General features: G+C 42.6%; 8 protein-coding genes across 8 annotated transcripts; all 8 read right to left on the reverse strand.

Annotated features, from left to right (window-relative positions):
* Nucleotides 1-226: 226 nt before the first annotated feature.
* LOC144542449 (protocadherin beta-4-like) lies at nt 227-2,623 on the reverse strand. Its single transcript, XM_078289267.1, has 2 exons — nt 2,303-2,623; nt 227-1,015 (listed from the first exon to the last, which is right to left on the reverse strand). The coding sequence occupies exons 1-2, from the start codon at nt 2,621-2,623 to the stop codon at nt 227-229; spliced, it is 1,110 nt and encodes a 369-aa protein (XP_078145393.1).
* Nucleotides 2,624-3,932: 1,309 nt separating this feature from the next.
* LOC144537847 (protocadherin gamma-A5-like) lies at nt 3,933-6,353 on the reverse strand. The gene has a single exon (XM_078289268.1). The coding sequence runs from the start codon at nt 6,351-6,353 to the stop codon at nt 3,933-3,935; it is 2,421 nt and encodes an 806-aa protein (XP_078145394.1).
* Nucleotides 6,354-6,948: 595 nt separating this feature from the next.
* On the reverse strand, nt 6,949-9,711 carry LOC144542450 (protocadherin beta-16-like). Its single transcript, XM_078289269.1, has 2 exons — nt 7,312-9,711; nt 6,949-6,960 (listed from the first exon to the last, which is right to left on the reverse strand). Exons 1-2 carry the CDS (start codon nt 9,709-9,711, stop codon nt 6,949-6,951), a joined length of 2,412 nt encoding a protein of 803 aa, XP_078145395.1.
* An 833-nt stretch (nt 9,712-10,544) lies between these two features.
* On the reverse strand, nt 10,545-12,971 carry LOC139917657 (protocadherin beta-16-like). The gene has a single exon (XM_078289270.1). The coding sequence runs from the start codon at nt 12,969-12,971 to the stop codon at nt 10,545-10,547; it is 2,427 nt and encodes an 808-aa protein (XP_078145396.1).
* A 187-nt stretch (nt 12,972-13,158) lies between these two features.
* On the reverse strand, nt 13,159-16,419 carry LOC144542451 (protocadherin gamma-A7-like). The gene is made up of 3 exons (XM_078289271.1): nt 16,060-16,419; nt 14,020-14,775; nt 13,159-13,242 (listed from the first exon to the last, which is right to left on the reverse strand). The coding sequence occupies exons 1-3, from the start codon at nt 16,417-16,419 to the stop codon at nt 13,159-13,161; spliced, it is 1,200 nt and encodes a 399-aa protein (XP_078145397.1).
* Nucleotides 16,420-17,115: 696 nt separating this feature from the next.
* Nucleotides 17,116-19,585, reverse strand: LOC144542452 (protocadherin gamma-A8-like). The gene is made up of 4 exons (XM_078289272.1): nt 19,256-19,585; nt 18,659-18,670; nt 17,204-17,959; nt 17,116-17,133 (listed from the first exon to the last, which is right to left on the reverse strand). The coding sequence occupies exons 1-4, from the start codon at nt 19,583-19,585 to the stop codon at nt 17,116-17,118; spliced, it is 1,116 nt and encodes a 371-aa protein (XP_078145398.1).
* A 1,084-nt stretch (nt 19,586-20,669) lies between these two features.
* Nucleotides 20,670-23,036, reverse strand: LOC139916019 (protocadherin beta-4-like). Its single transcript, XM_071904806.2, has 2 exons — nt 22,745-23,036; nt 20,670-21,457 (listed from the first exon to the last, which is right to left on the reverse strand). Exons 1-2 carry the CDS (start codon nt 23,034-23,036, stop codon nt 20,670-20,672), a joined length of 1,080 nt encoding a protein of 359 aa, XP_071760907.2.
* A 919-nt stretch (nt 23,037-23,955) lies between these two features.
* LOC139916020 (protocadherin gamma-A8-like) lies at nt 23,956-26,415 on the reverse strand. Its single transcript, XM_078289273.1, has 2 exons — nt 26,029-26,415; nt 23,956-24,741 (listed from the first exon to the last, which is right to left on the reverse strand). The coding sequence occupies exons 1-2, from the start codon at nt 26,413-26,415 to the stop codon at nt 23,956-23,958; spliced, it is 1,173 nt and encodes a 390-aa protein (XP_078145399.1).
* Between the last annotated feature and the right edge of the window lie 365 nt (nt 26,416-26,780).

Consider the following 26,780-nt stretch of genomic DNA (forward strand, 5'->3'; position numbering starts at 1 on the left):
CCTATAATCACTTTCCAAAACCAAGAGCTTGAATTTTATGAGAATGAAATCCTACAGGCCGCTTTCACTTAAAAAAATAAAATAAAATAAAATAGTAGGCTACGCTGAGCAAAATTGCTATTGTAAAAAATTGCATCAAGCGCACCAGGTTTAAGGGAACTCGATCAGAAGCTATCGATTGCATCAAATAATACATCTCACGTGAAACAAGTTTCAGCATTGTTTCCTACGCACTAACCTCTAGAGGAGAGTCTGGTTCATCCAGGATGCTCTTCTCACTCTGTATCCGCTGCATCGTCCCTGTAGAACTGGGGTCCATTATCAGCACGTTCTGACTACCGACTCTGCCGAACTTACAGTCACTCTTTCTGGAGTCAGTCGTCCTGCACACCTCGTAATTGTACACGTGTGGGAGAGTTCCTGTCCCCAAAGTGTCTGAGTAACGTGGTGGATAATATGGAATCACCGGGAGACTGGAGTGATAGAGGATGCGAGACTGTCTCCATCTGTATATTTTCACTGATATAATAACCACTAAACACGTGATAAAGAGAAAGGAAACTACAGCCAAAGCCAAGACTAAGTAAAAAGTCAGGTTGTCATTGTACTCCTTGTCGTGTGTAAAGTCAGTGAACTCCGACAGCACTTCAGGGAAGCTGTCCGCCACCGCCACGTTAACATTGACTGTAGCTGAACGAGAGGGCTGCCCGTTGTCCTCCACTACAACAGTCAGCCTTTGTTTCACAGCATCTTTATCAGTGACTTGGCGGATAGTTCTTATTTCCCCATTCTGTAAGCCCACTTCAAACAGCGCCCTGTCTGTGGCTTTCTGCAGTTTATAGGAGAGCCAGGCATTCTGTCCAGAGTCCACATCAACAGCCACCACTTTAGTGACCAGATAGCCCACATCTGCAGAACGAGGCACCATTTCAGCCACCAGAGAGCCACCAGTCTGGACTGGGTACAGAACCTGAGGGGCGTTATCATTCTGGTCCTGGATCAGTATTTTCACAGTCACATTGCTACTGAGTGGAGGAGAGCCTCCATCCTGCGCTTTGACACGGAACTGGAAATCCTTGATCTGCTCGTAGTCAAAAGAGCGCACTGCATGGATGACTCCACTATCAGCACTAACGGACACATATGAGGAGACGGCCACTCCGTTAACCGAGTAGTCCTCCAGTATGTAAGAAACACGGGCATTCTGGTTCCAGTCAGCGTCTCTGGCTTTCACTGTGAATATAGAGAGGCCTGGTGTGTTGTTTTCTACAATGTAGGCCTCATATGAGCTCCTCTCAAAGACAGGCGCGTTGTCATTCACATCTGAGATCTGTAAGGTGAGAGTGACGCTGCTAGAGAGGGAGGGCACTCCCTCATCAGAGCAGGTAACAATGATATTATACTCAGATGCTCTCTCTCGGTCTAAATCACTGTCTGTCACTAGGCTATAGAAATTATTTGTTGACGTTTTCATACTGAATGGTATATTTTCGTTGCTAAAACACTTCACTTTTCCGTTTTCACTTGAGTCCAGGTCCTCAATATGTATCATTGTAACGACGGTATTGGGTTTGGCATCCTCTGATATCACATTTGACTTGGACATAATGTTAATGTCAGGTTTATTGTCATTAACATCTTCCACATCGATAATTAATTTACAAGAATCGGTGAGTCCTCCGTCATCACTAGCAAGTAAGTTTATCTGAAATACTCGTGACTCTTCAAAGTCAACATTTCCAATCAAACTAACTTCACCGCTTTCAGTATTTACCTCAAACACTTGCCTTACATCATCTAACGTATTTGTGATTGAATAGGTTATTTTACCGTTAGAACCGTGATCTGCATCTGATGCTCTAACAGTAGCCACAATTGTTCCTTTGGGGGAATTCTCGATAACTGTCGCTTTGTACGTGGGCTGTGTAAAAACAGGTGCATTATCATTGGCGTCTAAAACTGTAATGAGAATCTGCATTGTTCCAGACATCTGCGGCTCTCCTCCATCTACCGCCGTCAAAACAAGAGATACCTGCTCTTCTTTCTCCCTGTCTAGGGGCTTCTGCAATACCATCTCAACGTTTTTATTGCCATCTTCGTTATTGTGAAGTTTTAGTGCAAAATTATCAGATGGTTTTAAAACGTAGCTTTGAAGATCATTATTTCCAACATCACGATCCACCGCCCTTTCCAGCACAAATTTTGCCCCAGTGACCGCAGACTCGCTAATTTTGAATTTCATTTCACTTTTTTCAAAGGTTGGTGCATTATCATTAACATCTGTGATCTGGACTGCGATGGTGTAAAATTCCATAGGGTTCTCTAAAATAATCTGAAAATGTAAAGCACAAGGCGTTGTCTGTCTGCAGAGCGCCTCTCTGTCGATTCTCTTTTTGACAAGGAGGACTCCTCTCTCTTTATTCAGCTCGATGTACTCTTCACTGTCTCGTGTATAGATTCGAGCTTTACCAGACTTCAGTCGTTTCACATCCAAACCTAAATCCTGTGCTATATTGCCGACTAACGATCCTTTCGCCATTTCCTCAGGAATTGAGTAGCTGACCTGGCCGAGCACCGAGCTGAGCGAGAGGAGAGAGATAAACAACAGTACTTGCCGTCTCATTGTTCTATCCGATTTTTTCTCAGAGAGGTTCAACAATGTTATATTCCATAAAACTGAAGTTCCATCCATTCCAGTGTCAAACATCAAATTAGCAATTGCATAATCCACAGTCGGAAGGGAACACACTTGCAAGTCGACGTCTCCGTTTTTCAAATGTACATGTCCCAAATATCTGCTTTTCGCCCGCCTCGTTCTCTCTCTATCATGTCGACGGTGTAGGGGAGGTACTGCTACAAACCTACTCTCAGCCTTCGACACACTGGCCAACAGCGGCCCTAAGAGTCCACAATGCAAAACTGCAGAAAATGAGCTCAAATTCATCTCTGCCCGGAAGACACACTGTAAAGCAAGTGAAATTTGAATTATAGAAATTATGGCAAATTTAGCAACGTTATTACTTCTCAAAAGGAATAGGTTACTCTTACAGGCAGGATATGGTTGCAATTTCTTACATTTAATTTGAAGTATTTTTCCACTATGGATTAATGACAATGTGTTCATCAAATCTTGCAGATGCATTAAGATATAAATATAATGTAATTAAAAACATCAGAAAGAAGACACAGCTAGGAAAAAAGTGTGCACAGAAATAATGATTTGAATAGGCTAATAGAGAAAGAGACCGAGAGCTAGATAAACTGGGGAGGTGAGGTAAAAAGGCACATTCCAGTAATGTCGCTGTCCGAAGTTCTGAAATGAACAAAGTCTCAGTAAGTGCCAATATAATTAGTCTACACTACTGGTCTCTTGTGGGCTGAATGGTACTATATAGAGCAATTCAAATTTGTGAAAGACTCTGAACATTTCACTGATTTTCTGCAGTAGTAAATATGGTATGTATACAATGACAATTCTATTTATATATCCATCGTGAAACCTAATGGTTCATGTAAAGTCATTATTGGTTTATATATAGGCTATGGGCTACAGAACTACTGAAAACGATCCTTTGGAAGTTCCAAAACAAGGCAGAGCCACAGTGTATGGTATGATAATGGTGTATGTTTGTAATATGCCACTGGAACAAGTATAGTAACAGAAAAGCCACACTGATATCAAAGCCGAAATCAAACTTTTCAGTGTACAACATGCTGCCTAAAAAGAAGCTGGACAACTCAAGCTTGAAGAAAAATGGTTGGTTCGGATATAGTGCTAGAGTAACAAGTGTGATTGGTTTTATATAGCATGAAAACTCTGTCCTCTAAAGGAAAGGTGTTGTGTGCATTTGCTAATGGCGATTGTTTGCTTCAGAGAAACGCCACACAAAGTGTACATTTAGTTGACATCAGGAGCTATTGGTAAAATGTATTTAAAAAGAGTGTTGTAGCAATCTAACCTCTACAGGAGAGTCTGGTTCATCCAGGATGCTCTTCTCACTCTGTATCCGCTGCATCGTCCCTGTAGAACTGGGGTCCATTATCAGCACGTTCTGACTACCGGCTCTGCCGAACTTACAGTCACTCTTTCTGGAGTCAGTCGTCCTGCACACCTCGTAATTGTACACGTGTGGGAGAGTCCCTGTCCCCAAAGTGTCTGAGTAACGTGGTGGATAATATGGAATCACCGGGAGACTGGAGTGATAGAGGATGCGAGACTGTCTCCATCTGTATATTTTCACTGATATAATAACCACTAAACACGTGATGAAGAGAAAGGAAACTACAGCCAAAGCCAAGACTAAGTAAAAAGTCAGGTTGTCATTGTACTCCTTGTCGTGTGTAAAGTCAGTGAACTCCGACAGCACTTCAGGGAAGCTGTCCGCCACTGCCACGTTAACATTGACTGTAGCTGAACGAGAGGGCTGCCCGTTGTCCTCCACTACAACAGTCAGCCTTTGTTTCACAGCATCTTTATCAGTGACTTGGCGGATAGTTCTTATTTCCCCATTCTGTAAGCCCACTTCAAACAGCGCCCTGTCTGTGGCTTTCTGCAGTTTATAGGAGAGCCAGGCATTCTGTCCAGAGTCCACATCAACAGCCACCACTTTAGTGACCAGATAGCCCACATCTGCTGAACGAGGCACCATTTCAGCCACCAGAGAGCCACCAGTCTGGACTGGGTACAGAACCTGAGGGGCGTTGTCGTTCTGGTCCTGGATCAGTATTTTCACAGTCACATTGCTACTGAGTGGAGGAGAGCCTCCATCCTGCGCTTTGACGCGAAACTGGAAATCCTTGATTTGCTCGTAGTCAAAAGAGCGCACTGCATGGATGACTCCACTATCAGCACTAACGGACACATATGAGGAGACGGGCACTCCGTTAATCGAGGAGTCCTCCAGTATGTAAGAAACACGGGCATTCTGGTTCCAGTCAGCGTCTCTGGCTTTCACTGTGAATATAGAGAGGCCTGGTGTGTTGTTTTCTACAATGTAGGCCTGATATGAGCTCCTCTCAAAGACAGGCGCGTTGTCATTCACATCTGAGATCTGTAAGGTGAGAGTGATGCTGCTGGAGAGAGAGGGCACTCCCTCATCAGAGCAGGTCACACTAATATTGTACTCAGAGGCTGTCTCTCGGTCCAAATCACTTTCTGTCACTACAGTAAAGAGATTATTTGTCGTTGATTTAATGACAAAAGGAATATTTTCATCCAAGACACACATGACTTTCCCGTTATCACTCGAGTCTGGATCTTGTATGTTAAGCATTGTTACCACTGTTCCTGGTTTGACGTTCTCAGATATGCTGTTCGATTTAGACATGATGCTAATGGATGGCGTGTTATCATTTGCATCAGCCACCTCTACAATTACTTTACATGCATCTGACAGGCCTCCGTGATCCACCACCTGAACATCTAGCTCGTAAAGTTTCCTTTTCTCATAATCAATATTTCCAGTCAAGGTCAATACTCCCTTATCGACATCAATTTGGAAAAGACCTGCTGCTCCTGATTTTGGAATTGCGTATGTTACTTTTCCATTATTGCCTTTATCAATGTCTGTAGCGCTAACTGTAGTTATTACAGTGCCAACAGGAGCGTTCTCTGTAACACTTGCCTTGTATTCCGGTTTTGAACAAATGGGAGCATTGTCATTGGCGTCTAATACAGTTATGAGAATGTGCATTGTCCCCGAGAGCTGTGGCTCACCACCATCCATAGCGGTTAATATCAATGACATATGCTCATGTTTCTCTCGGTCTAACTGTTTCTGCAAAACCATTTCGACATTTTTACTCCCATCTCCACGGCTAATAGTTTTCAGAACGAAATTATCAGTGGGTTTTAGGGTGTAGCTGTTTAGGCCGTTGACACCAACATCGTCGTCTATTGCTTTCTCCAAGACGAATCGAGCTCCAGTAAGGGCTGATTCGCTGATTTCATATTTCATTTCACTTCTCTCAAATGTTGGAGGATTATCATTGACGTCAGTAATTTCGACAGTAACGGTGAAAAACTCCATTGGGTTGTCCAAGATTATTTGGAAACGGAGCGCGCAAGGCGTCGTCTCGCCGCATAAAGCCTCTCTGTCTATTCTCTGTTTGATAAGGAGAACTCCTCTTTCTCTGTTCAGCTCGATATATTCTTCACTGTCACCAGTATAAATACGAGCTTTTCCTGACTTCAGTCGTTTTACATCTAAACCCAAATCTTGTGCTATATTACCAATTAGAGCCCCTTTTGCCATCTCCTCAGGAATGGAGTAGCTGACCTGCCCGAGCACTGAACTGAGAGAGAGGACCGAGATAAACAACAGTACTTGCCGTCGCATCGTTGTGTTCGACATTTCTCTTTGTAGAAAATCCTCTATTGCTTCCTTTCACGTTGTAATATAAACTCCTTTTCAGTTCCGATCATGAATTGCACCTATACCGTATTATATATGATCATAATCCCAAATTGAGGAACAAAAGAATCACATTTCAGCGTCCCGGCGTGTGGTGTTCTCTGTAACTCTGTCTCTCTCTCTTTATCTCCTTAATATATCGAGGTGGTGGGGGAGGTACTGCTACAAATGCATTCTGAAATAGGAACTCAATGGCCAACAGCGTCCCTCTCTGTTGAAAGGACTGAACTACAGAAAAGACCGTATTACTGGGGGGGGGAATATAACAGAAAGATTCACAAAGAGGTATTCTGCCAATCAAATTCATTTAACATGTAACTAAAAAAAAAATACGTTTCCCTTAATCTCTGTTAAGATTTTATAAAATGAAAGAAGAGGATATGCAGCAGGAGCCTATAGTAAATGACACACACACACACACACACACACACACACACACACTAGAGTCAGACAGTAAATATAGGACAAATGTCAGTACTTTGAAATATTAAAACTTTTTTACTCGGTAATTTTAACAACAGAGCTATCGTTTGTGCTATCCATGGTCCTGAAATACGAAACCACAAAAATAAATGGACCATTCAAAGCGATGGTTACCTGACAAGCTAAATACACCATCAAAAACTGAAATTTATATTAAGAAGTGAGATGTCTCCCCTACTCTTGGATAACTTCAGATATAGTTTATGTTGTAGTTAAAGTATGATCCATCTAATAGAAAAATCTATAAACTAGAGCTTGGAAGGCTAAAATCCTATGTGTGCAACTTCACGTAAACTGTCGCTATCCAGAATGCTGAGCAGGTGCCCATATGAAGCTGAGTTCAACAACAAAAAGACCAACCAAAAACAAATGGTAAATGAGCTAAAAGTTGCAATGTTATTCCCTCAGCACTAACCTCTAGAGGAGAGTCTGGTTCATCCAGGATGCTCTTCTCACTCTGTATCCGCTGCATCGTCCCTGTTGAACTGGGGTCCATTATCAGCACGTTCTGACTACCGGCTATGCCGAATTTACAGTCACTCTTTCTGGAGTCAGTCGTCCTGCACACCTCGTAATTGTACACGTGTGGGAGAGTCCCTGTCCCCAAAGTGTCTGAGTAACGTGGTGGATAATATGGAATCACTGGTAGACTGGAGTGATAGAGGATGCGAGACTGTCTCCATCTGTATATTTTCACTGATATAATAACCACTAAACACGTGATGAAGAGAAAGGAAACTACAGCCAAAGCCAAGACTAAGTAAAAAGTCAGGTTGTCATTGTACTCCTTGTCGTGTGTAAAGTCAGTGAACTCCGACAGCACTTCAGGGAAGCTGTCCGCCACCGCCACGTTAACACTGACTGTAGCTGAACGAGAGGGCTGCCCGTTGTCCTCCACTACAACAATCAGCCTTTGTTTCACAGCATCTTTATCAGTGACTTGGCGGATAGTTCTTATTTCTCCATTCTGTAAGCCCACTTCAAACAGCGCCCTGTCTGTGGCTTTCTGCAGTTTATAGGAGAGCCAGGCATTCTGTCCAGAGTCCACATCAACAGCCACCACTTTAGTGACCAGATAGCCCACATCTGCTGAACGAGGCACCATTTCAGCCACCAGAGAGCCGCCAGTCTGGACTGGGTACAGAACCTGGGGGGCGTTGTCGTTCTGGTCCTTGATCAGTATTTTCACAGTCACATTGCTACTGAGTGGAGGAGAGCCTCCATCCTGCGCTTTGACTCGAAACTGGAAATCCTTGATCTGCTCGTAGTCAAAAGAGCGCACTGCATGTATGACTCCGCTATCAGCACTAACGGACACATATGAGGAGACGGGCACTCCGTTAACCGAGGAGTCCTCCAGTATGTAAGAAACACGGGCATTCTGGTTCCAGTCAGCGTCTCTGGCTTTCACTGTGAATATAGAGAGGCCTGGTGTGTTGTTTTCTACAATGTAGGCCTCATATGAGCTCCTCTCAAAGACAGGCGCGTTGTCATTCACATCTGAGATCTGTAAGGTGAGAGTGACGCTGCTGGAGAGGGAGGGCACTCCCTCATCAGAGCACGTCACAGTAATATTGTACTCAGATGCTCTCTCTCGGTCTAAATCACTGTCTGTTACTATGCTATAGAAACCATTCTCTGTACTTTCAATAATAAACGGTACATTTCCACTTAAAAAACATTTAACCACTCCATTATTATCAGAGTCAGTATCATGTACATTCATAACAGCAACAACCGTCTGAAAAGTAGAATCTTCTGGTATTGATTGTGTAGTTGACATTAAATCTATTATAGGACTATTGTCATTGACATCAATAATGTCAAATATTATTTTACATGAGTCAGTGAGTCCACCCTGATCTTTTGCTTTAATATCTAGCTGGTAATGCTTCGATGTTTCATAATCTATTTTTCCAATTAAACGTACCTTGCCACTCGTCCCATCTACTTCAAATAAATCCAAAATTTCATCAGTATTACCCGAAATTGAATACGTTACCAAACCATTTGAACCTTGATCTATATCTGTGGCAGTTACAGTCGTTAATAAACTTCCCTTTGGAGAGTTTTCCACTAAACTCGCCTTGTACATTGACTGCGTAAATGCTGGAGCATTGTCATTCGCATCTAACACAGTTACTTGAATCTGCACTGTCCCTGAGAGTTGGGGTTCGCCTCCGTCTACTGCTGTAAGTATAAGTGAAATTTCCTGTTGTTTCTCACGATCGAGAGGCTTCTCTAAGATCATCTCTACCTCTTTTGCCCCATCAGTATGGTCATGGAGTTTCAAAATGAAATTATCTCTTGGATTAAGGGAGTAGCTCTTGAGTCCATTTATTCCAACATCAGAATCGAATGCTTTCTCTAAAACAAATTTTACCCCTCTCACAGCCGATTCGCTGATCTCAAATAGCATACTATTCATTTTGAAAATAGGAGCATTATCGTTTATATCTGTTATTTCTACTGTAACGCGATAAAACTCGATCGGGTTCTCCAAAATTATCTGAAAATGTAAAGCGCAAGGCGTCGTCTGTTTGCATAACGCCTCTCTGTCTATTCTCTCCTTGATGAGGAGGACTCCTCTTTCCTTGTTCAATTCGATGTATTCAGCGCTGTTTCCAACATGCAGGCGAGCTTTTCCTGTTTTCAGTCGCTTTAGATCTAAACCTAAATCTTGTGCTATGTTGCCGACTAAGGAGCCTTTCGCCATTTCCTCAGGAATGGAGTAGCTGACCTGCCCCATTACTGAACTGAGAGAGAGCATCGAGAAAAACAACAGTACTTGCCGTCTCATTGTTCTATTCAACATCTCTCCACGTGCCACAAAACATATAATATAATCCTTAATTCGGTCCGTCGTACTCCATACGTTGTACATCTACATATCAGATGAGAACAAGTATCGTTAATACAAAACTCGATCAAAATGTTTCCAGCTCGGTTTCTCCGTCTTCAGTGTTCTCTGTAACCCAGATTGTGCATTGTGTCTACCCTTCTCTCAAAGATATCAAAATGATGGGGGAGGTACTACTGAAATCTGCAGTGAAACTGCCACACACTGGTCAACAGCGTCCCTAAGAGTACAAAACACTAAACTACAGAAGACAGGGACATCACGGAATCAAAGTCATTTATGAGGTTGAGAAGTTCATTATTGAAAGTATAGATTATTTTAATAGAAAACTAGCCATTTGTATGACATGTATTTTCTCCTATTACATTTATAAATAATTACCATCACTTTGGGATCAGTGAGAAATTAAAACGTCGCTAATGAGATCAAAATAGTGTCCAAATCAGGCACTGTAAGCCGGCCGCAAACCCCAAGGTTTCACTGCGCAGACAAAAAATGGGAAATGTAGAAAATAGCCGTCTAACAACCCACACCCACCAACACACACACACACACACACACACACACACACACACAAACGAACAAACAAACGATGATTCAAGTAGATTTCCGAGTGAGGCACTATGCTATAGAAACGATAAAAATAAGCTCTTAGGCAACAACCTCAGCATTACAGATAAAGCTTTCACCGAGCGCTGTCCATGGTGCTAAAACAACAAAGTTGCATGCCAATCAAGAAATGCAATAGTAAAAATGATTGTAAGTGTAAGAAAGAAAAAGAAACACTATTAAATGACTGTCTTGTATTCGAAGGGACTGACCTCTAGAGGAGAGTCGGGTTCATCCAGGATGCTCTTCTCACTCTGTATCCGCTGCATCGTCCCTGTAGAACTGGGGTCCATTATCAGCACGTTCTGACTACCGGCTCTGCCGAACTTACAGTCACTCTTTCTGGAGTCAGTCGTCCTGCACACCTCGTAATTGTACACGTGTGGGAGAGTCCCTGTCCCCAAAGTGTCGGAGTAACGAGGTGGATAATATGGAATCACTGGTAGACTGGAGTGATAGAGGATGCGAGACTGTCTCCATCTGTATATTTTCACTGATATAATAACCACTAAACACGTGATGAAGAGAAAGGAAACTACAGCCAAAGCCAAGACTAAGTAAAAAGTCAGGTTGTCATTGTACTCCTTGTCGTGTGTAAAGTCAGTGAACTCCGATAGCACTTCAGGGAAGCTGTCCGCCACCGCCACGTTAACACTGACTGTAGCTGAACGAGAGGGCTGCCCGTTGTCCTCCACTACAACAATCAGCCTTTGTTTCACAGCATCTTTATCAGTGACTTGGCGGATAGTTCTTATTTCTCCATTCTGTAAGCCCACTTCAAACAGCGCCCTGTCTGTGGCTTTCTGCAGTTTATAGGAGAGCCAGGCATTCTGTCCAGAGTCCACATCAACAGCCACCACTTTAGTGACCAGATAGCCCACATCTGCTGAACGAGGCACCATTTCAGCCACCAGAGAGCCACCGGTCTGGACTGGGTACAGAACCTGAGGGGCGTTGTCGTTCTGGTCCTGGATCAGTATTTTCACAGTCACATTGCTACTGAGTGGAGGAGAGCCTCCATCCTGCGCTTTTACGCGGAAGTGAAAATCCTTGATCTGCTCGTAGTCAAAAGAGCGCACTGCATGGATGACTCCACTATCAGCACTAACGGACACATATGAGGAGACGGGCACTCCGTTAACCGAGGAGTCCTCCAGTATGTAAGAAACACGGGCATTCTGGTTCCAGTCTGCGTCTCTGGTTTTCACTGTGAATATAGAGAGGCCTGGTGTGTTGTTTTCTACAATGTAGGCCTCATATGAGCTCCTCTCAAAGACAGGCGCGTTGTCATTCACATCTGAGATCTGTAAGGTGAGAGTGACGCTGCTGGAGAGGGAGGGCACTCCCTCATCAGAGCAGGTCACAGTAATATTGTACTCAGGGGCTCTCTCTCTGTCCAAATCACTTTCTGTCACTACAGTATAGAAATTATTTGTCGTTGATTTCATGACAAAAGGAATATTTTCGTCTAAGACACAAAGGACTTTGCCGTTATCACTCGAGTCTGGATCTTGGATATTAAGCACCGTTACCACCGTTCCTGGTTTGACGTTCTCAGATATACTGTGCGGTTTAGACATGATGTTAATGGACGGCGTGTTATCATTTGCATCAACGACCTCCACAATTACTTTACATGCATCTGACAGGCCTCCCTGATCCGCCACCTGAACATCTAGCTCGTAAAGTTTCCTTTTTTCATAATCAATATTTCCAGCCAATGTCAATACTCCCTTATCGACATCAATTTGGAAAAGACCTGCTGCTCCTGATTTTGGAATTGCGTATGTTACTTTTCCATTATTGCCTTTATCAATGTCTGTAGCGCTAACTGTAGTTATTACAGTGCCAACAGGAGCGTTCTCTGTAACACTTGCCTTGTATTCCGGTTTTGAACAAATGGGAGCATTGTCATTCACGTCTAATACAGTTATGAGAATGTGCATTGTCCCTGAGAGCTGAGGCTCACCACCATCCACAGCGGTTAATATCAATGACATATGCTCATGTTTCTCTCGGTCTAACTGTTTCTGCAAAACCATTTCGACATTTTTACTTCCATCTCCACGGCTAATAGTTTTCAGAACGAAATTATCAGTGGGTTTTAGGGTGTAGCTGTTTAGGCCGTTGACACCAACATCGTCGTCTATTGCTTTCTCCAAGACGAATCGAGCTCCAGTAAGGGCTGATTCGCTGATTTCATATTTCATTTCACCTCTCTCAAATGTTGGAGGATTATCATTGACGTCAGTAATTTCGATAGTAACGGTGAAAAACTCAATTGGGTTTTCCAGAATCATTTGGAAATGGAGCGCGCAAGGCGTCGTCTCGCCGCATAAAGCCTCTCTGTCTATTCTCTGTTTGATAAGGAGAACTCCTCTTTCTCTGTTCAGCTCGATATATTCTTCACTGTCACCAGTATAAATACGAGCTTTTCCTGACTTCAGTCTCTTCACATCTAAACCCAAATCTTGTGCTATATTACCGATTAGAGCCCCTTTTGGCATCTCCTCAGGAATGGAGTAGCTGACCTGCCCGAGCACTGAACTGAGAGAGAGGACCGAGATAAACAACAGTACTTGCCGTCGCATCGTTCTGGTCGACATTTCTCTTTGTAGAAAATCCTTTATTGCTTCCTTTTACGTTGCAATATAGATTCCTTTTCAGTTCTGATTGTGAGTTGCAGGTATATCGTGCTATATATGATCATAATCCCAAATTGAGGAACAAAAGAATCACATTTCGGCGTCCCAGCGTGTGGTGTTCTCTGTAACTCTGTCTCTCTCTCTTTCTCTATTTAATATATCGAGGTGGTGGGGGAGGTACTGCTACAAATGCATTCTGAAATAGGAACTCAATGGCCAACAGCGTCCCTCTCTGTTGAAAGGACCGAACTACAGAAAAGATCGTATTACTGGGGGAAAAAATATAACAGACAGATTCACAAAGAGGTATTCTGCCAATCAAATTCATTTCACATTTAGCTAAAAAAAAATACGTTTCCCTTAATCTCTGTTGAGATTTTATAAAATGAAAGAAGACGATATGCAGCAGGAGCCTATAGCAAATGACACACACACACACGCACACACACACACACACACGCACACACACACACACACCGCACACACACACACACGCACACACACACACACACACGCACACACACACGCCTACACACACACACACACACACACACACACACACACACTAGAGTCAGACAGTAAATATAGGACAAATGTCAGTGCTTTGAAATATTATACTCCGTAATTTTAACAACAGGGCTATCGTTTGCGCTATCCATGGACTGAAATACGAAACTACAAAAATAAATAGACCATTCAAAGCAATGGTTACCTGACAAGCTAAATACACCACCAAAAACTGAAACTTATATTAATCTTGGATAACTCTTGGATAACTTCATATATAGTTTATCTTGTAGTTAATACTAGTATGATCCGTCTAATAGAAAAATCTATAAAGTAGAGTTTGGAAGGCTAAAATCCTATGTGTGCAACTTCACGTAAATTGTCGTTATCCAGAATGCTGAGCAGGTACCCATATGAAGCTGAGTTCAACAAAAAAAAAACAACAACCAAAAATAAATGGTAAATGAGTTAAAAGTTGCAATGTTATTCCCTCAGCACTAACCTCTAGAGGAGAGTCTGGTTCATCCAGGATGCTCTTCTCACTCTGTATCCGCTGCATCGTCCCTGTAGAACTGGGGTCCATTATCAGCACGTTCTGACTACCGGCTCTGCCGAACTTACAGTCACTCTTTCTGGAGTCAGTCGTCCTGCACACCTCGTAATTGTACACGTGTGGGAGAGTCCCTGTCCCCAAAGTGTCTGAGTAACGTGGTGGATAATAAGGAATCACCGGGAGACTGGAGTGATAGAGGATGCGAGACTGTCTCCATCTGTATATTTTCACTGATATAATAACCACTAAACAAGTGATGAAGAGAAAGGAAACTACAGCCAAAGCCAAGACTAAGTAAAAAGTCAGGTTGTCATTGTACTCCTTGTCGTGTGTAAAGTCAGTGAACTCCGACAGCACTTCAGGGAAGCTGTCCGCCACCGCCACGTTAACATTGACTGTAGCTGAACGAGAGGGCTGCCCGTTGTCCTCCACTACAACAGTCAGCCTTTGTTTCACAGCATCTTTATCAGTGACTTGGCGGATAGTTCTTATTTCCCCATTCTGTAAGCCCACTTCAAACAGCGCCCTGTCTGTGGCTTTCTGCAGTTTATAGGAGAGCCAGGCATTCTGTCCAGAGTCCACATCAACAGCCACCACTTTAGTGACCAGATAGCCCACATCTGCTGAACGAGGCACCATTTCAGCCACCAGAGAGCCACTAGTCTGGACTGGGTACAGAACCTGGGGGGCGTTGTCGTTCTGGTCCTGGATCAGTATTTTCACAGTCACATTGCTACTGAGTGGAGGAGAGCCTCCATCCTGCGCTTTAATGCGAAACTGGAAATCCTTGATCTGCTCGTAGTCAAAAGAGCGCACTGCATGGATGACTCCACTATCAGCGCTAACGGACACATATGAGGAGACGGGCACTCCGTTAACCGAGGAGTCCTCCAGTATGTAAGAAACACGGGCATTCTGGTTCCAGTCAGCGTCTCTGGCTTTCACTGTGAATATAGAGAGGCCTGGTGTGTTGTTTTCTACAATGTAGGCCTCATATGAGCTCCTCTCAAAGACAGGCGCGTTGTCATTCACATCTGAGATCTGTAAGGTGAGAGTGACGCTGCTGGAGAGGGAGGGCACTCCCTCATCAGAGCAGGTCACACTGATATTATACCCAGAAGCTCTTTCTCTGTCTAAATCACTGTCTGTCACTAAGCTATAGAAACCATTCGATGTAGATTTTATTACGAACGGGATGTTTTCATCGAGGACGCAGTTGACTACTCCATTTTTGTCAGAGTCTGGATCATGCACACTCATTACAGCTATTACCGTCTGACATTGAGAATCTTCTGGTATTGAACGTGACGTTGACATAAGATCTATGAGGGGTTTGTTGTCATTGATATCAATGATATCTACTACCAATTTACTAGAATCCGAGAGCCCCCCTTGATCTTTAGCTTCAATATCGATTTGATATTGTTTTGACTTTTCATAATCAACCTCGCCTATCAAACGCACTTCACCATTATTTTCATCAATTTCAAAATGATCCATAATACCAACTGTGCTACTTGATATTGAATATGTTACCAAGCCATTTGAACCATCATCTATATCTGATGCTCTTACTGTAGTTAATGATGTACCTCTCGGAGAATTTTCTACCAAACGTGCCTTATATATTGGTTGTGTAAAAACAGGAGCGTTGTCATTTGCGTCTAAAACAGTTACGTAAATCTTCACAGTTCCAGACATCTTTGGGTCTCCCCCATCTATCGCAGTTAGCAACAGAGATATCTGCTCCTGTTTCTCTCGGTCTAAAGGTTTCTGTAACACCATTTCTACCTTTTTGCTACCATCAGCTTGACCGTGCAGTTTTAAAATGAAATTATCGGTAGGATTGAGCGAGTAGCTTTGGAGACCATTTATCCCAATATCGAAATCAAAGGCCCTCTCGAGAACAAATTTTGCACCGATCATAGCCGACTCACTTATATCAAATTTCATTGAATCCTTCTGGAAAAGAGGAGCGTTGTCATTAACATCAAGTATTTCGATTGTGACCCTATAAAATTCTATGGGATTTTCCAAAATAATCTGAAAATGTAAAGCGCAAGGCGTCGTCTGTCCGCACAGTGCTTCTCTGTCTATTCTTTCTTTGATTAGCAGTACACCTCTTTCTCTATTCAGCTCGATGTATTCCGCATTATTTCCAGTGTGTAGCCGAGCTTTCCCTGATTTAAGTCTTTTTACATCCAAACCTAAATCTTGTGCTATATTACCGACTAAAGAGCCTTTCGCCATTTCTTCAGGAATAGAGTAGCTGACCTGCCCGAGCACCGAACTGAGAGACAGAACCGAGACAAATAACAGTACTTGCCGTCTCATTGTTCTGTCCGACATTTCTCCTGCGCCGAGAATCATTTAAATCCCTTTGGCGTATTTTCCGTATCTTATAGATATTCTTCAAAGCAAGTGTTCAAATACAAATGAGTACAAAATCGAAATTTCTTGAAAAAATCATCTCAGGTCGATGTCTTTGTTTACTCTTCTCTGTAACCCGGACTGTGTAAGCTCTGCGTCTTTCTCATTCTCCCTTTAATATGGAGATGATGGGAGAGGTTCCTCTGCAAGCCTGCACTGTATAATGCAACTCATTGGTCTACAGCGGCCCTCTCTGTCCACTCGGTTAAATTACAGAAAAAAATACTCTTAACAGATGGATGAATTAATAGTCATGTCTTGCCGGTCACGTCAATGATAAGTCAGTCACATAATAAATAGGGCATCCCAAAATCTCTTCATGGACAAAAGTCTTAAGATAACAAATTAGCAGTGGAATGGAGACATTGATATTTTATACATATAAAAACCGGATTAGGATAGCTGTGAATGGCATTTCGATACAAGCAGCACACCAAGTTACCGCACGCGTAACGTCAAATGTGCGCATGTAAACTTGTTTTAGCCGGGCACACACGATGAAAAATGAAAACTACAAAATAAATACATATAAACAACGAAACCAGCAAGTGTAATTGTCCACAAACAGTGGCACTGAAACTGTGTGGAAAGCTACTACACTGCAATAGCCACACATTAGTCACTGTCCAAGGTCTTGAATAAGGAAATGGTATACGTTAATTAACTTGAGAAGACTTAAATCAACATCCCGATTCATACTAACCTCTACAGGAGAGTCTGGTTCATCCAGGATGCTCTTCTCACTCTGTATCCGCTGCATCGTCCCTGTAGAACTGGGGTCCATTATCAGCACGTTCTGACTACCGGCTCTGCCGAACTTACAGTCACTCTTTCTGGAGTCAGTCGTCCTGCACACCTCGTAATTGTACACGTGTGGGAGAGTCCCTGTCCCCAAAGTGTCTGCGTAACGTGGTGGATAATATGGAATCACGGGAAGACTGGAGTGATAGAGGATGCGAGATTGTTTCCATCTGTATATTTTCACTGATATAATAACCACTAAACACGTGATGAAGAGAAAGGAAACTAAAGCCAAAGCCAAGACTAAGTAAAAAGTCAGGTTGTCATTGTACTCCTTGTCGTGTGTAAAGTCAGTGAACTCCGACAGCACTTCAGGGAAGCTGTCCGCCACCGCCACGTTAACATTGACTGTAGCTGAACGAGAGGGCTGCCCGTTGTCCTCCACTACAACAGTCAGCCTTTGTTTCACAGCATCTTTATCAGTGACTTGGCGGATAGTTCTTATTTCCCCATTCTGTAAGCCCACTTCAAACAGCGCCCTGTCTGTGGCTTTCTGCAGTTTATAGGAGAGCCAGGCATTCTGTCCAGAGTCCACATCAACAGCCACCACTTTAGTGACCAGATAGCCCACATCTGCTGAACGAGGCACCATTTCAGCCACCAGAGAGCCACCAGTCTGGACTGGGTACAGAACCTGAGGGGCGTTGTCGTTCTGGTCCTGGATCAGTATTTTCACAGTCACATTGGTACTGAGTGGAGGGGAGCCCCCATCCTGCGCTTTAATGCGGAACTGGAAATCCTTGATCTGCTCGTAGTCGAAAGAGCGCACTGCATGAATGACTCCACTATCAGCACTAACGGACACATATGAGGAGACGGGCACTCCGTTAACCGAGGAGTCCTCCAGTATGTAAGAAACACGGGCATTCTGGTTCCAGTCAGCGTCTCTGGCTTTCACTGTGAATATAGAGAGGCCTGGTGTGTTGTTTTCTACAATGTAGGCCTCATATGAGCTCCTCTCAAAGACAGGCGCGTTGTCATTCACATCTGAGATCTGTAAGGTGAGAGTGACGCTGCTGGAGAGGGGGGGCACTCCCTCATCAGAGCAAGTCACAGTGATATTATACTCGGAGGCTCTCTCTCGGTCCAGATCATTGTCAGTCACTAAACTGAAGAAATTATTTGATGATGACTTCATTGCAAATGGAATATTTTCATCCAAAATGCACTGGACTTTTCCATTATCACTCGAATCTGGATCTTGAATGTTCATCATCGTCACAACCGTGCCTAGCTTTACATCCTCAGATATGCTCGTTAATTTTGACATAATATTGATAGCTGGGGAGTTATCATTTGTGTCAAGCACTTCAATTATAACTTTACAGACGTCAGAGTGGCCACCTTGGTCTGTAGCTTGAACGTATATCTCATACTGTTTCAAGCTTTCATAATCAATATCTCCAATTAATTTAATGACACCACTGTCTTCATCTACCTGAAATAGATCCACTGCCCCCTCAGCGAAATTAGACATTGAATATTGGACATGCCCATGAGAACCTTGATCTGCATCGGTTGCACTCACCTTAGTTAAAACAATGCCTTTCACGGCATTTTCTTTCACATTAGCCTTGTACTCTGTTTGCGTACAAACAGGCGCATTATCGTTAGCGTCCAGCACTGTAATGAGAATTTGCATCGTTCCAGAGAGCTGCGGTTCGCCCCCATCTATAGCAGTCAACACCAAAGACAACCGCTCCTTTTTCTCTCGGTCAAGAGGTTTCTTTAAAACCATCTCAACATTACTACTAGTACCAATTCGGTGAGGATTTAAAGCGAAATTGTCACTTGATCTTAGTGAATAACTCTGAATACCATTAACCCCGACGTCGTCGTCAATTGCCTTCTCTAAAACAAATTTAGCTCCAATTTGAGCCAGTTCGCTTATATCAAATTTAATTTCAGTATTTTTGAAGCTAGGAGCGTTATCATTAATATCGGTGATTTCGACCGTGATGCTGTAAAATTCCATTGGATTCTCTAAAATTATTTGAAAATCAAAAGCACAGGGCGTCGTCTGCCCGCAAAGCGCTTCTCTATCTATTCTCTCTTTGATAAGGAGGACTCCTCTTTCTTTATGCAGCTCGATGTATTCTGTATTGTCTCCTGTATAAATGCGAGCTTTGCCTGATTTCAGTCGTTTCACATCTAAACCTAAATCCTGAGCTATGTTGCCGACCAAAGAGCCTTTCGCCATTTCCTCAGGAATGGAGTAGCTGACCTGTCCGAGGACTGAACTGAGAGAGAGAACCGAGATAAACAACAGTACTTGCCGTCTCATTGTTCTGTACATCATTTCCAAGGCCACAAAAAAGGAGGAACATCAAATCTTTTATCCCACACTTGGATTTCAAACACAAATGTCAGTAGAAACAGATAATCCGTAATCCACATTCCACGAATAAAAGACAATGCCCGATATCTTCGTGTTTGATCATCTCCCTACTCCAAAATGTGCCTTTTCGATTTTTTGTTCTCTCCTCTCAACATATCGAGATAATGGGGGAGGTACTGCTGCAACTGTTCTCTGAAACATCAACCGACTGGCCAACAGCGTCCCTATGAGTTCGCTGCATATAACTACACATAAAAAAGACATAAATTCATTTTTATGGAGTCATTTACAGCCTCTGCTAAAACTTGTTCTTATCATGTTAACGTGAAAACAACTAAAACAAATAGCCATAACTTATTGTTTACAACAATGAAACATAATGATGTTTCAGTTGCATCGAGATAAGGACAAATAAAACACAATCTCTCTCTCTCTCTCTCTCTCTCTCTCTCACACACACACACACACACACACACACACACACACACACACACACAGAAAAGGGGAGAACAACAGAGCGACAAGAAATACAAGGCGTCTTCCTATGCACTGCGCTGTCCATGGTACTGAAAAACATTGAGCAGAAAGAGTAGAGACAGCGCACTGCACTCTTTAAAATTGACCTATATAGTCATTGCAGGTGGAATTTATTCAAATGTAGGCTACAGTAAATGGAAAATGAAACGAAATAGATTGCCATGGTAAAACAAAATTAAATCAGCTCCGTGTGATTAGTCGAGCATAGTTAAAGTTTTGTTACCAGCCTTTTTGAGTTGTATGAAAGCATTTTGATTTAGGTGTTTTGACTTTTTAATTCACACCAATAAGGTGTAAACGGATCACTTCAGAGGTCTAGAAAATGTTCAGTATAGCCTATTCTGCGAATTCAAATTAATTCAAATTATGAAACAATTATAATATATAAGCAATTATTTTGTATTCACGGCATATTTATAAGAAAAACAATTGACATTGAAGTTTAGATAAGGCAAAACGTAATTTAAAAAAGAAAGAAACACATATAACCAGTCTAAAAACTAACCTCTAGAGGAGAGTCTGGTTCATCCAGGATGCTCTTTTCACTCTGTATCCGCTGCATCGTCCCTGTAGAACTGGGGTCCATTATCAGCACGTTCTGACTACCGGCTCTGCCGAACTTACAGTCACTCTTTCTGGAGTCAGTCGTCCTGCACACCTCGTAATTGTACACGTGTGGGAGAGTCCCTGTCCCCAAAGTGTCTGAGTAACGTGGTGGATAATATGGAATCACCGGGAGACTGGAGTGATAGAGGATGCGTGACTGTCTCCATCTGTATATTTTCACTGATATAATAACCACTAAACACGTGATGAAGAGAAAGGAAACTACAGCCAAAGCCAAGACTAAGTAAAAAGTCAGGTTGTCATTGTACTCCTTGTCGTGTGTAAAGTCAGTGAACTCCGACAGCACTTCAGGGAAGCTGTCCGCCACCGCCACGTTAACATTGACTGTAGCTGAACGAGAGGGCTGCCCGTTGTCCTCCACTACAACAGTCAGTCTTTGTTTCACAGCATCTTTATCAGTGACTTGGCGGATAGTTCTTATTTCCCCATTCTGTAAGCCCACTTCAAACAGCGCCCGGTCTGTGGCTTTCTGCAGTTTATAGGAGAGCCAGGCATTCTGTCCAGAGTCCACATCAACAGCCACCACTTTCGTGACTAGATAGCCCACATCTGCCGAACGAGGTACCATTTCAGCCACCAGAGAGCCACCAGTCTGGACTGGGTACAGAACCTGAGGGGCGTTATCATTCTGGTCCTGGATCAGTATTTTCACAGTCACATTGCTACTGAGTGGAGGAGAGCCTCCATCCTGCGCTTTGATAATTAGCTGCAGTTGCTTCATTTGTTCATAATCAAAAGAGCGTACTGCGTGTAAAACTCCCGTTTCAGAGTTTATGGACACATAAGAAGAGACTGGACTACCATTGTTCTGTGTGTCCTCGAGGAGGTACGAAATTCTCGCGTTTTGATTCCAGTCAGAATCTCGCGCACTCACACTAAATATTGACATTCCGGGAACATTATTTTCAACGACATAAGCATAATAGTTTGGTTTAGTGAACAGCGGTGCATTATCATTTACGTCTGAGAATCTAAGGTGTAAAGTTGTTGTACTAGAAAGGGGAGGTGACCCTGAATCGGTGGCAGTTATAGTTATGTTGTATTCTGGCGTCGTTTCACGGTCGAAAGCTACATCTGAAAGCAAATTGTAATAATTAGTCAAAGAAGACTCGATTTTAAACGGGAGTTTAGAGTCTATTGAACATGTTATCTGACCGTTTCTGTCCGAGTCTGCATCTTTAACATTGATGACAGCTATGGTCGTGCCGGGAGGGACATCTTCTGATACTGTGCTGGAGAAGGACATTACATTGATAACTGGAACATTATCATTTATGTCAATAACTTCAATTATAACTTTACTTGCGTCATTCATACCGCCTTGATCTTTGGCCCCAACTCTTAATTCATATTTTTTATCTTTTTCGAAATCAATCTCATCAGCAACAGATATTTTACCAGAGACACTGTCAATTTCAAATATATCGGCCGAGTTTCCCTTTAGGTTAGAAAAACTGTAAGTAACTAAACCGTTAGACCCACTATCGGCGTCTGAAGCATTCACAGTAGTAATATAGGTACCAATAGGTGCATTTTCTGTCACAGTAGCCCTGTACACTGATTGGTTAAATACGGGAGCATTGTCGTTGGCATCTAAAACAGTGATGTATATATTTACAGTACCAGATCTCTGTGGAGTTCCACCGTCCACTGCTATCAGCTTTAAAGAAAGATGGGGATTCACCTCTCTGTCTAAGGGCTTCTGTAAAATCATTTCAGCGAATTTAATTCCATCGGCGTTTGAATGTTGTTTCAAAACGAAATTGTCACTTGAGGATAGAACATAATTTTGCAAATTGTTAACCCCTACGTCGGGGTCATATGCGCTTTCTAAGTCGAAATGAGATCCTACTGTAGCAGATTCGCTAATTTCCAAATTTATTTGATTACTTTTGAAAGTTGGCGCATTGTCATTGACATCCAATATTTCTACTATTACACGGTGCAGTTCAATTGGGTTTTCTAAAATAATTTCGAAGCTGAAGCTACAAGGTGTGACGTCTCCACACAGCTGCTCTCGGTCTATTCTCTCATTCACGACTAGAATCCCTTTGTCTGTCTTCAGCTCGGTGTACTGGATGTTTTCTCCGGTCACGATACGGGCCCGGCCAGAACGGAGCCTTTTCAGATCCAAACCCAGGTCTTGTGCTACATTACCAATAAGAGAGCCTTTCTTCATCTCCTCGGGGATTGAATACCGGATTTGACCATCAACGGTGGAAATGAAAAACATGGAAAAAAAAAACATCTGCCATATAGAGGTACAACACAAACGCCATTTTCCGCATTGGGGCTGACGTATCGCCATGTCTTAAGAATGGAATCCTAAGTGAAATTAAAAAATAAGCCCCCTTGCAAGTGATGCAAAGATACACAAATATTCCGGGTCAAAAATATTGAGTATTCCCTCTTTCCAAGTTCTTCCTTTTTTATTAAAATACAAAAAAATGGTGTCAAAGCGAGTGTATCTCCGTCAAGCCCCACCTTATACAATGATTCATTTCTCTCCTCTACATCGCTGCTGTAACAGAGCCGGACACTTTTTTCTGTGATCAACAGCGTCACTTAGAGTCCAAAAGGTGAACACCAAAAGAGTTCGAACACAAATAATAAAGTCACTTCTTGAAACCAAATCATTCTAGGAAAGTCTTCAATGTCCTAATCATTTAAATGAACGCTGAATTTCCCTTATATTGTACAGAAAAACGGGAGCCACCGTGCTATATTAGAGTGAAATAAATTAAAGTGGAAATAATAACGTGTAATAATATGTATTTGGAGAGCCTACAACTCTGTTTGCAACCTACTGAGAATGCTGTCATGTGTCACTCAATTCAGAATGGTTATTGCCATCAGCCCGGAGGGAAATAAACATGAAAGCTATCAGAATGGACTATTTGACGCAAACCCGCAACAAAGCCATGAAAGCCGTAATAAATCAGTGCAGAAGATACAGCATACAAGCACACACAGCGTTGTCAGAAAACCAGCAGAAAACACAGAGCAGTGTTCCAATCGATGCACACTCATTATAAGTGGAACTGTTCACCATCGCAGTGCTGAAAAGGCATTTTCATCAAGCTCGCCTGTTGTTGGATTGGACATTTATCTTGCCTTTGTTATGGTTTAAACAAATATTTTTGCTACACAATCTAAGTATAATTTAGTGAACAAACCTCTATTGGTGAGTCTGGTTCGTCCAGGATGCTCTTCTCACTCTGTATGCGCTGCATCGTCCCTGTAGAACTGGGGTCCATTATCAGCACGTTCTGACTACCGGCTCTGCCAAACTTACAGTCACTCTTTCTGGAGTCAGTCGTCCTGCACACCTCGTAATTGTACACGTGTGGGAGAGTCCCTGTCCCCAAAGTGTCTGAGTAACGTGGTGGATAATATGGAATCACCGGCAGACTGGAGTGATAGAGGATGCGAGACTGTCTCCATCTGTATATTTTCACTGATATAATAACCACTAAACACGTGATGAAGAGAAAGGAAACTACAGCCAAAGCCAAGACTAAGTAAAAAGTCAGGTTGTCATTGTACTCCTTGTCGTGTGTAAAGTCAGTGAACTCCGACAGCACTTCAGGGAAGCTGTCCGCCACCGCCACGTTAACATTGACTGTAGCTGAACGAGAGGGCTGCCCGTTGTCCTCCACTACAACAGTCAGCCTTTGTTTCACAGCATCTTTATCAGTGACTTGGCGGATAGTTCTTATTTCCCCATTCTGTAAGCCCACTTCAAACAGCGCCCTGTCTGTGGCTTTCTGCAGTTTATAGGAGAGCCAGGCATTCTGTCCAGAATCCACATCAACAGCCACCACTTTAGTAACCAGATAGCCCACATCTGCTGAACGAGGCACCATTTCAGCTACCAGAGAGCCACCGGTCTGGACTGGGTACAGAACCTGAGGGGCGTTGTCGTTCTGGTCCTGGATGTTTAATTTCACAGTCACATTGCTACTGAGTGGAGGTGAGCCTCCATCCTGCGCTTTGACAACTAGTTGAAGGTGTTGAATTTGTTCATAATCAAACGAGCGTACTGCGTGTAAAACTCCAGTTTCAGTGTTTATGGATACATAAGTAGAGACATGACTACCACTAATCTGTGTGTCTTCGAGAAAGTATGATATTCTTGCGTTTTGATTCCAGTCAGAGTCACGCGCGCTGACGGTAAATATGGATATTCCAGGGGAATTATTCTCTTTGATGTAAGCATCATAAGTCATTTTGTCAAACAATGGAGCATTGTCATTTACATCTGAAATTGTCAAACGCAACGTTGTAGTGCTAAACAGGGAAGGAGATCCCGAATCAGTCGCCTTTACAGTTATGTTATATTCTGGCATAAACTCTCTGTCAAAAGCTGAATCTGTTATTAACGTATAATAATTGGTCAATGTTGATTTAATTTTAAAAGGGAGGTTGTTATCTAATGAACATGTAATTTGACCATGTTGCTCTGAGTCTGCGTCTTTCACATTTATTATTGCCACTGTGGTACCAGAGGCAGCATCCTCAGGCACAGGGCTGGAGAAAGACATGACATTTATAACAGGTGCATTATCGTTGACGTCTACAATCTCAATTAGAACTTTACACGAATCTGTAAGGCCTCCTTGGTCTACAGCCTCAATCATAATTTCGTATTTCTTATCTTTTTCATAATCTATTTGCCCCACAAGTGTTATCACTCCCGTGATTTCATCCATTTGAAATATGTCAGTTAGACGCTCTTTCATGTTGGAAAACCTATATGTGATGAGACCGTTTGATCCACTATCTGCATCACTAGCATTCACTGTCGTGATATAAGTACCTTTTGCTGCGTTTTCCATAACAGTAGTCCTATAGACTGACTGGTTAAAAACGGGAGGATTATCATTGACATCGAGGACAGTGATATCTATATTTACTGTACCAGATCTCTGTGGAGTTCCACCGTCCACAGCGATGAGCTTCAACGAAAATCTTGGCTGACTTTCTCTATCTAAAGTTTTTTGTAAGATCATTTCTGCATATTTTCTACCGTCTGGAGTTGAGTGTTGCTTCAACCCAAAAATATCATTGTTAGTTAGTATGTATTTCTGTAGACCATTATTGCTTACATCTGCGTCTTCTGCACTGGCTAACATAAAGCGTGATCCAAGTGTGGCCGATTCACTTATTTCAAATTTAATTTCATCTTTCCTAAACATCGGTGAATTGTCATTAATGTCAATAATTTCCACAGTTACTCGGTGCAATTCCATAGGATTTTCTAAAATCACCTCAAAGCTGAAACTACATGGTGTTACGTCTCCACAAAGCTGCTCTCGGTCAATTCTCTCATTCACGACGAGAATCCCTTTGTCCGTCTTCAGCTCGGTGTACTGAATGTTTTCTCCGGTTACAATACGGGCCCGGCCAGAACGGAGCCGTGTCAGATCCAAACCAAGGTCTTGTGCTACATTACCGATAAGTGATCCCTTCTTCATCTCCTCTGGGATTGAATACCGGATTTGGCCAGAGACGATGTGATTGAGATACGAAAGGAAAAGCAAAAACTTCCATATTGACCCAAAATACAAACGCCATTTTATGCACCAAAGATCTGATTTTTCAAACGCCATAGCAGAAAAAAAGAAAAATCCTAGACCAACAACCTCAAATATACAGTCCACAAATGAACAAATGCAGTTGCACTATGGTGATCCTCTATACTTTAAGCATCTCTCTTCATAAATGAATTTGCGCCCGTCGTCCTGCTTATGAAGCCCATGATCTGTTCTCTGCTCTGTTAAACGCAGTCATAGGGGCGCTGGCTCGATTAACTCACAACGCTATTTGTTTAACTGACCAACAGCGTCCCTTAGAGTCCAAAACATGAACATCATGACCATTTGCAGAGAAAAAAATACCATCAAATTATGAAGCACAGTAATATAGTGGTATGGAAGTGCTAGTATTGTAAACTATAAAGATAAATCATACGGTT

Source organism: Centroberyx gerrardi, chromosome 16 (assembly GCF_048128805.1).
Source record: "Centroberyx gerrardi isolate f3 chromosome 16, fCenGer3.hap1.cur.20231027, whole genome shotgun sequence".
Lineage (NCBI taxonomy): Eukaryota > Metazoa > Chordata > Actinopteri > Beryciformes > Berycidae > Centroberyx > Centroberyx gerrardi.

What these genes read in the sequence shown, in the direction of transcription:
- LOC144542449 (XM_078289267.1), bottom strand. Translation starts at nt 2,623, where the DNA reads ATGAGACGGCAAGTACTGTTGTTTATCTCTCTCCTCTCGCTCAGCTCG. An exon ending in AGAACCCTATGGAATTTTAC is followed by an intron (nt 1,016 to 2,302) that starts ACCATCGCAGTC and finishes AGTAGCAATGTG; the next exon opens with ACTGTGAAAATACTGATCCA.
- LOC144537847 (XM_078289268.1), bottom strand. Translation starts at nt 6,353, where the DNA reads ATGTCGAACACAACGATGCGACGGCAAGTACTGTTGTTTATCTCGGTC.
- LOC144542450 (XM_078289269.1), bottom strand. Translation starts at nt 9,711, where the DNA reads ATGTTGAATAGAACAATGAGACGGCAAGTACTGTTGTTTTTCTCGATG.
- LOC139917657 (XM_078289270.1), bottom strand. Translation starts at nt 12,971, where the DNA reads ATGTCGACCAGAACGATGCGACGGCAAGTACTGTTGTTTATCTCGGTC.
- LOC144542451 (XM_078289271.1), bottom strand. Translation starts at nt 16,419, where the DNA reads ATGTCGGACAGAACAATGAGACGGCAAGTACTGTTATTTGTCTCGGTT. An exon ending in TCACAATCGAAATACTTGAT is followed by an intron (nt 14,776 to 16,059) that starts GTTAATGACAAC and finishes ATACTGATCCAG; the next exon opens with GACCAGAACGACAACGCCCC. An exon ending in AACCAGACTCTCCTCTAGAG is followed by an intron (nt 13,243 to 14,019) that starts GTTAGTGCTGAG and finishes TCCTTTCAACAG; the next exon opens with AGAGGGACGCTGTTGGCCAT.
- LOC144542452 (XM_078289272.1), bottom strand. Translation starts at nt 19,585, where the DNA reads ATGAGACGGCAAGTACTGTTGTTTATCTCGGTTCTCTCTCTCAGTTCA.
- LOC139916019 (XM_071904806.2), bottom strand. Translation starts at nt 23,036, where the DNA reads ATGTTTTTCATTTCCACCGTTGATGGTCAAATCCGGTATTCAATCCCC. An exon ending in AAACCCAATTGAACTGCACC is followed by an intron (nt 21,458 to 22,744) that starts GTGTAATAGTAG and finishes GTAGCAATGTGA; the next exon opens with CTGTGAAAATACTGATCCAG.
- LOC139916020 (XM_078289273.1), bottom strand. Translation starts at nt 26,415, where the DNA reads ATGGCGTTTGAAAAATCAGATCTTTGGTGCATAAAATGGCGTTTGTAT. An exon ending in TGCACCGAGTAACTGTGGAA is followed by an intron (nt 24,742 to 26,028) that starts ATTATTGACATT and finishes GTGAAATTAAAC; the next exon opens with ATCCAGGACCAGAACGACAA.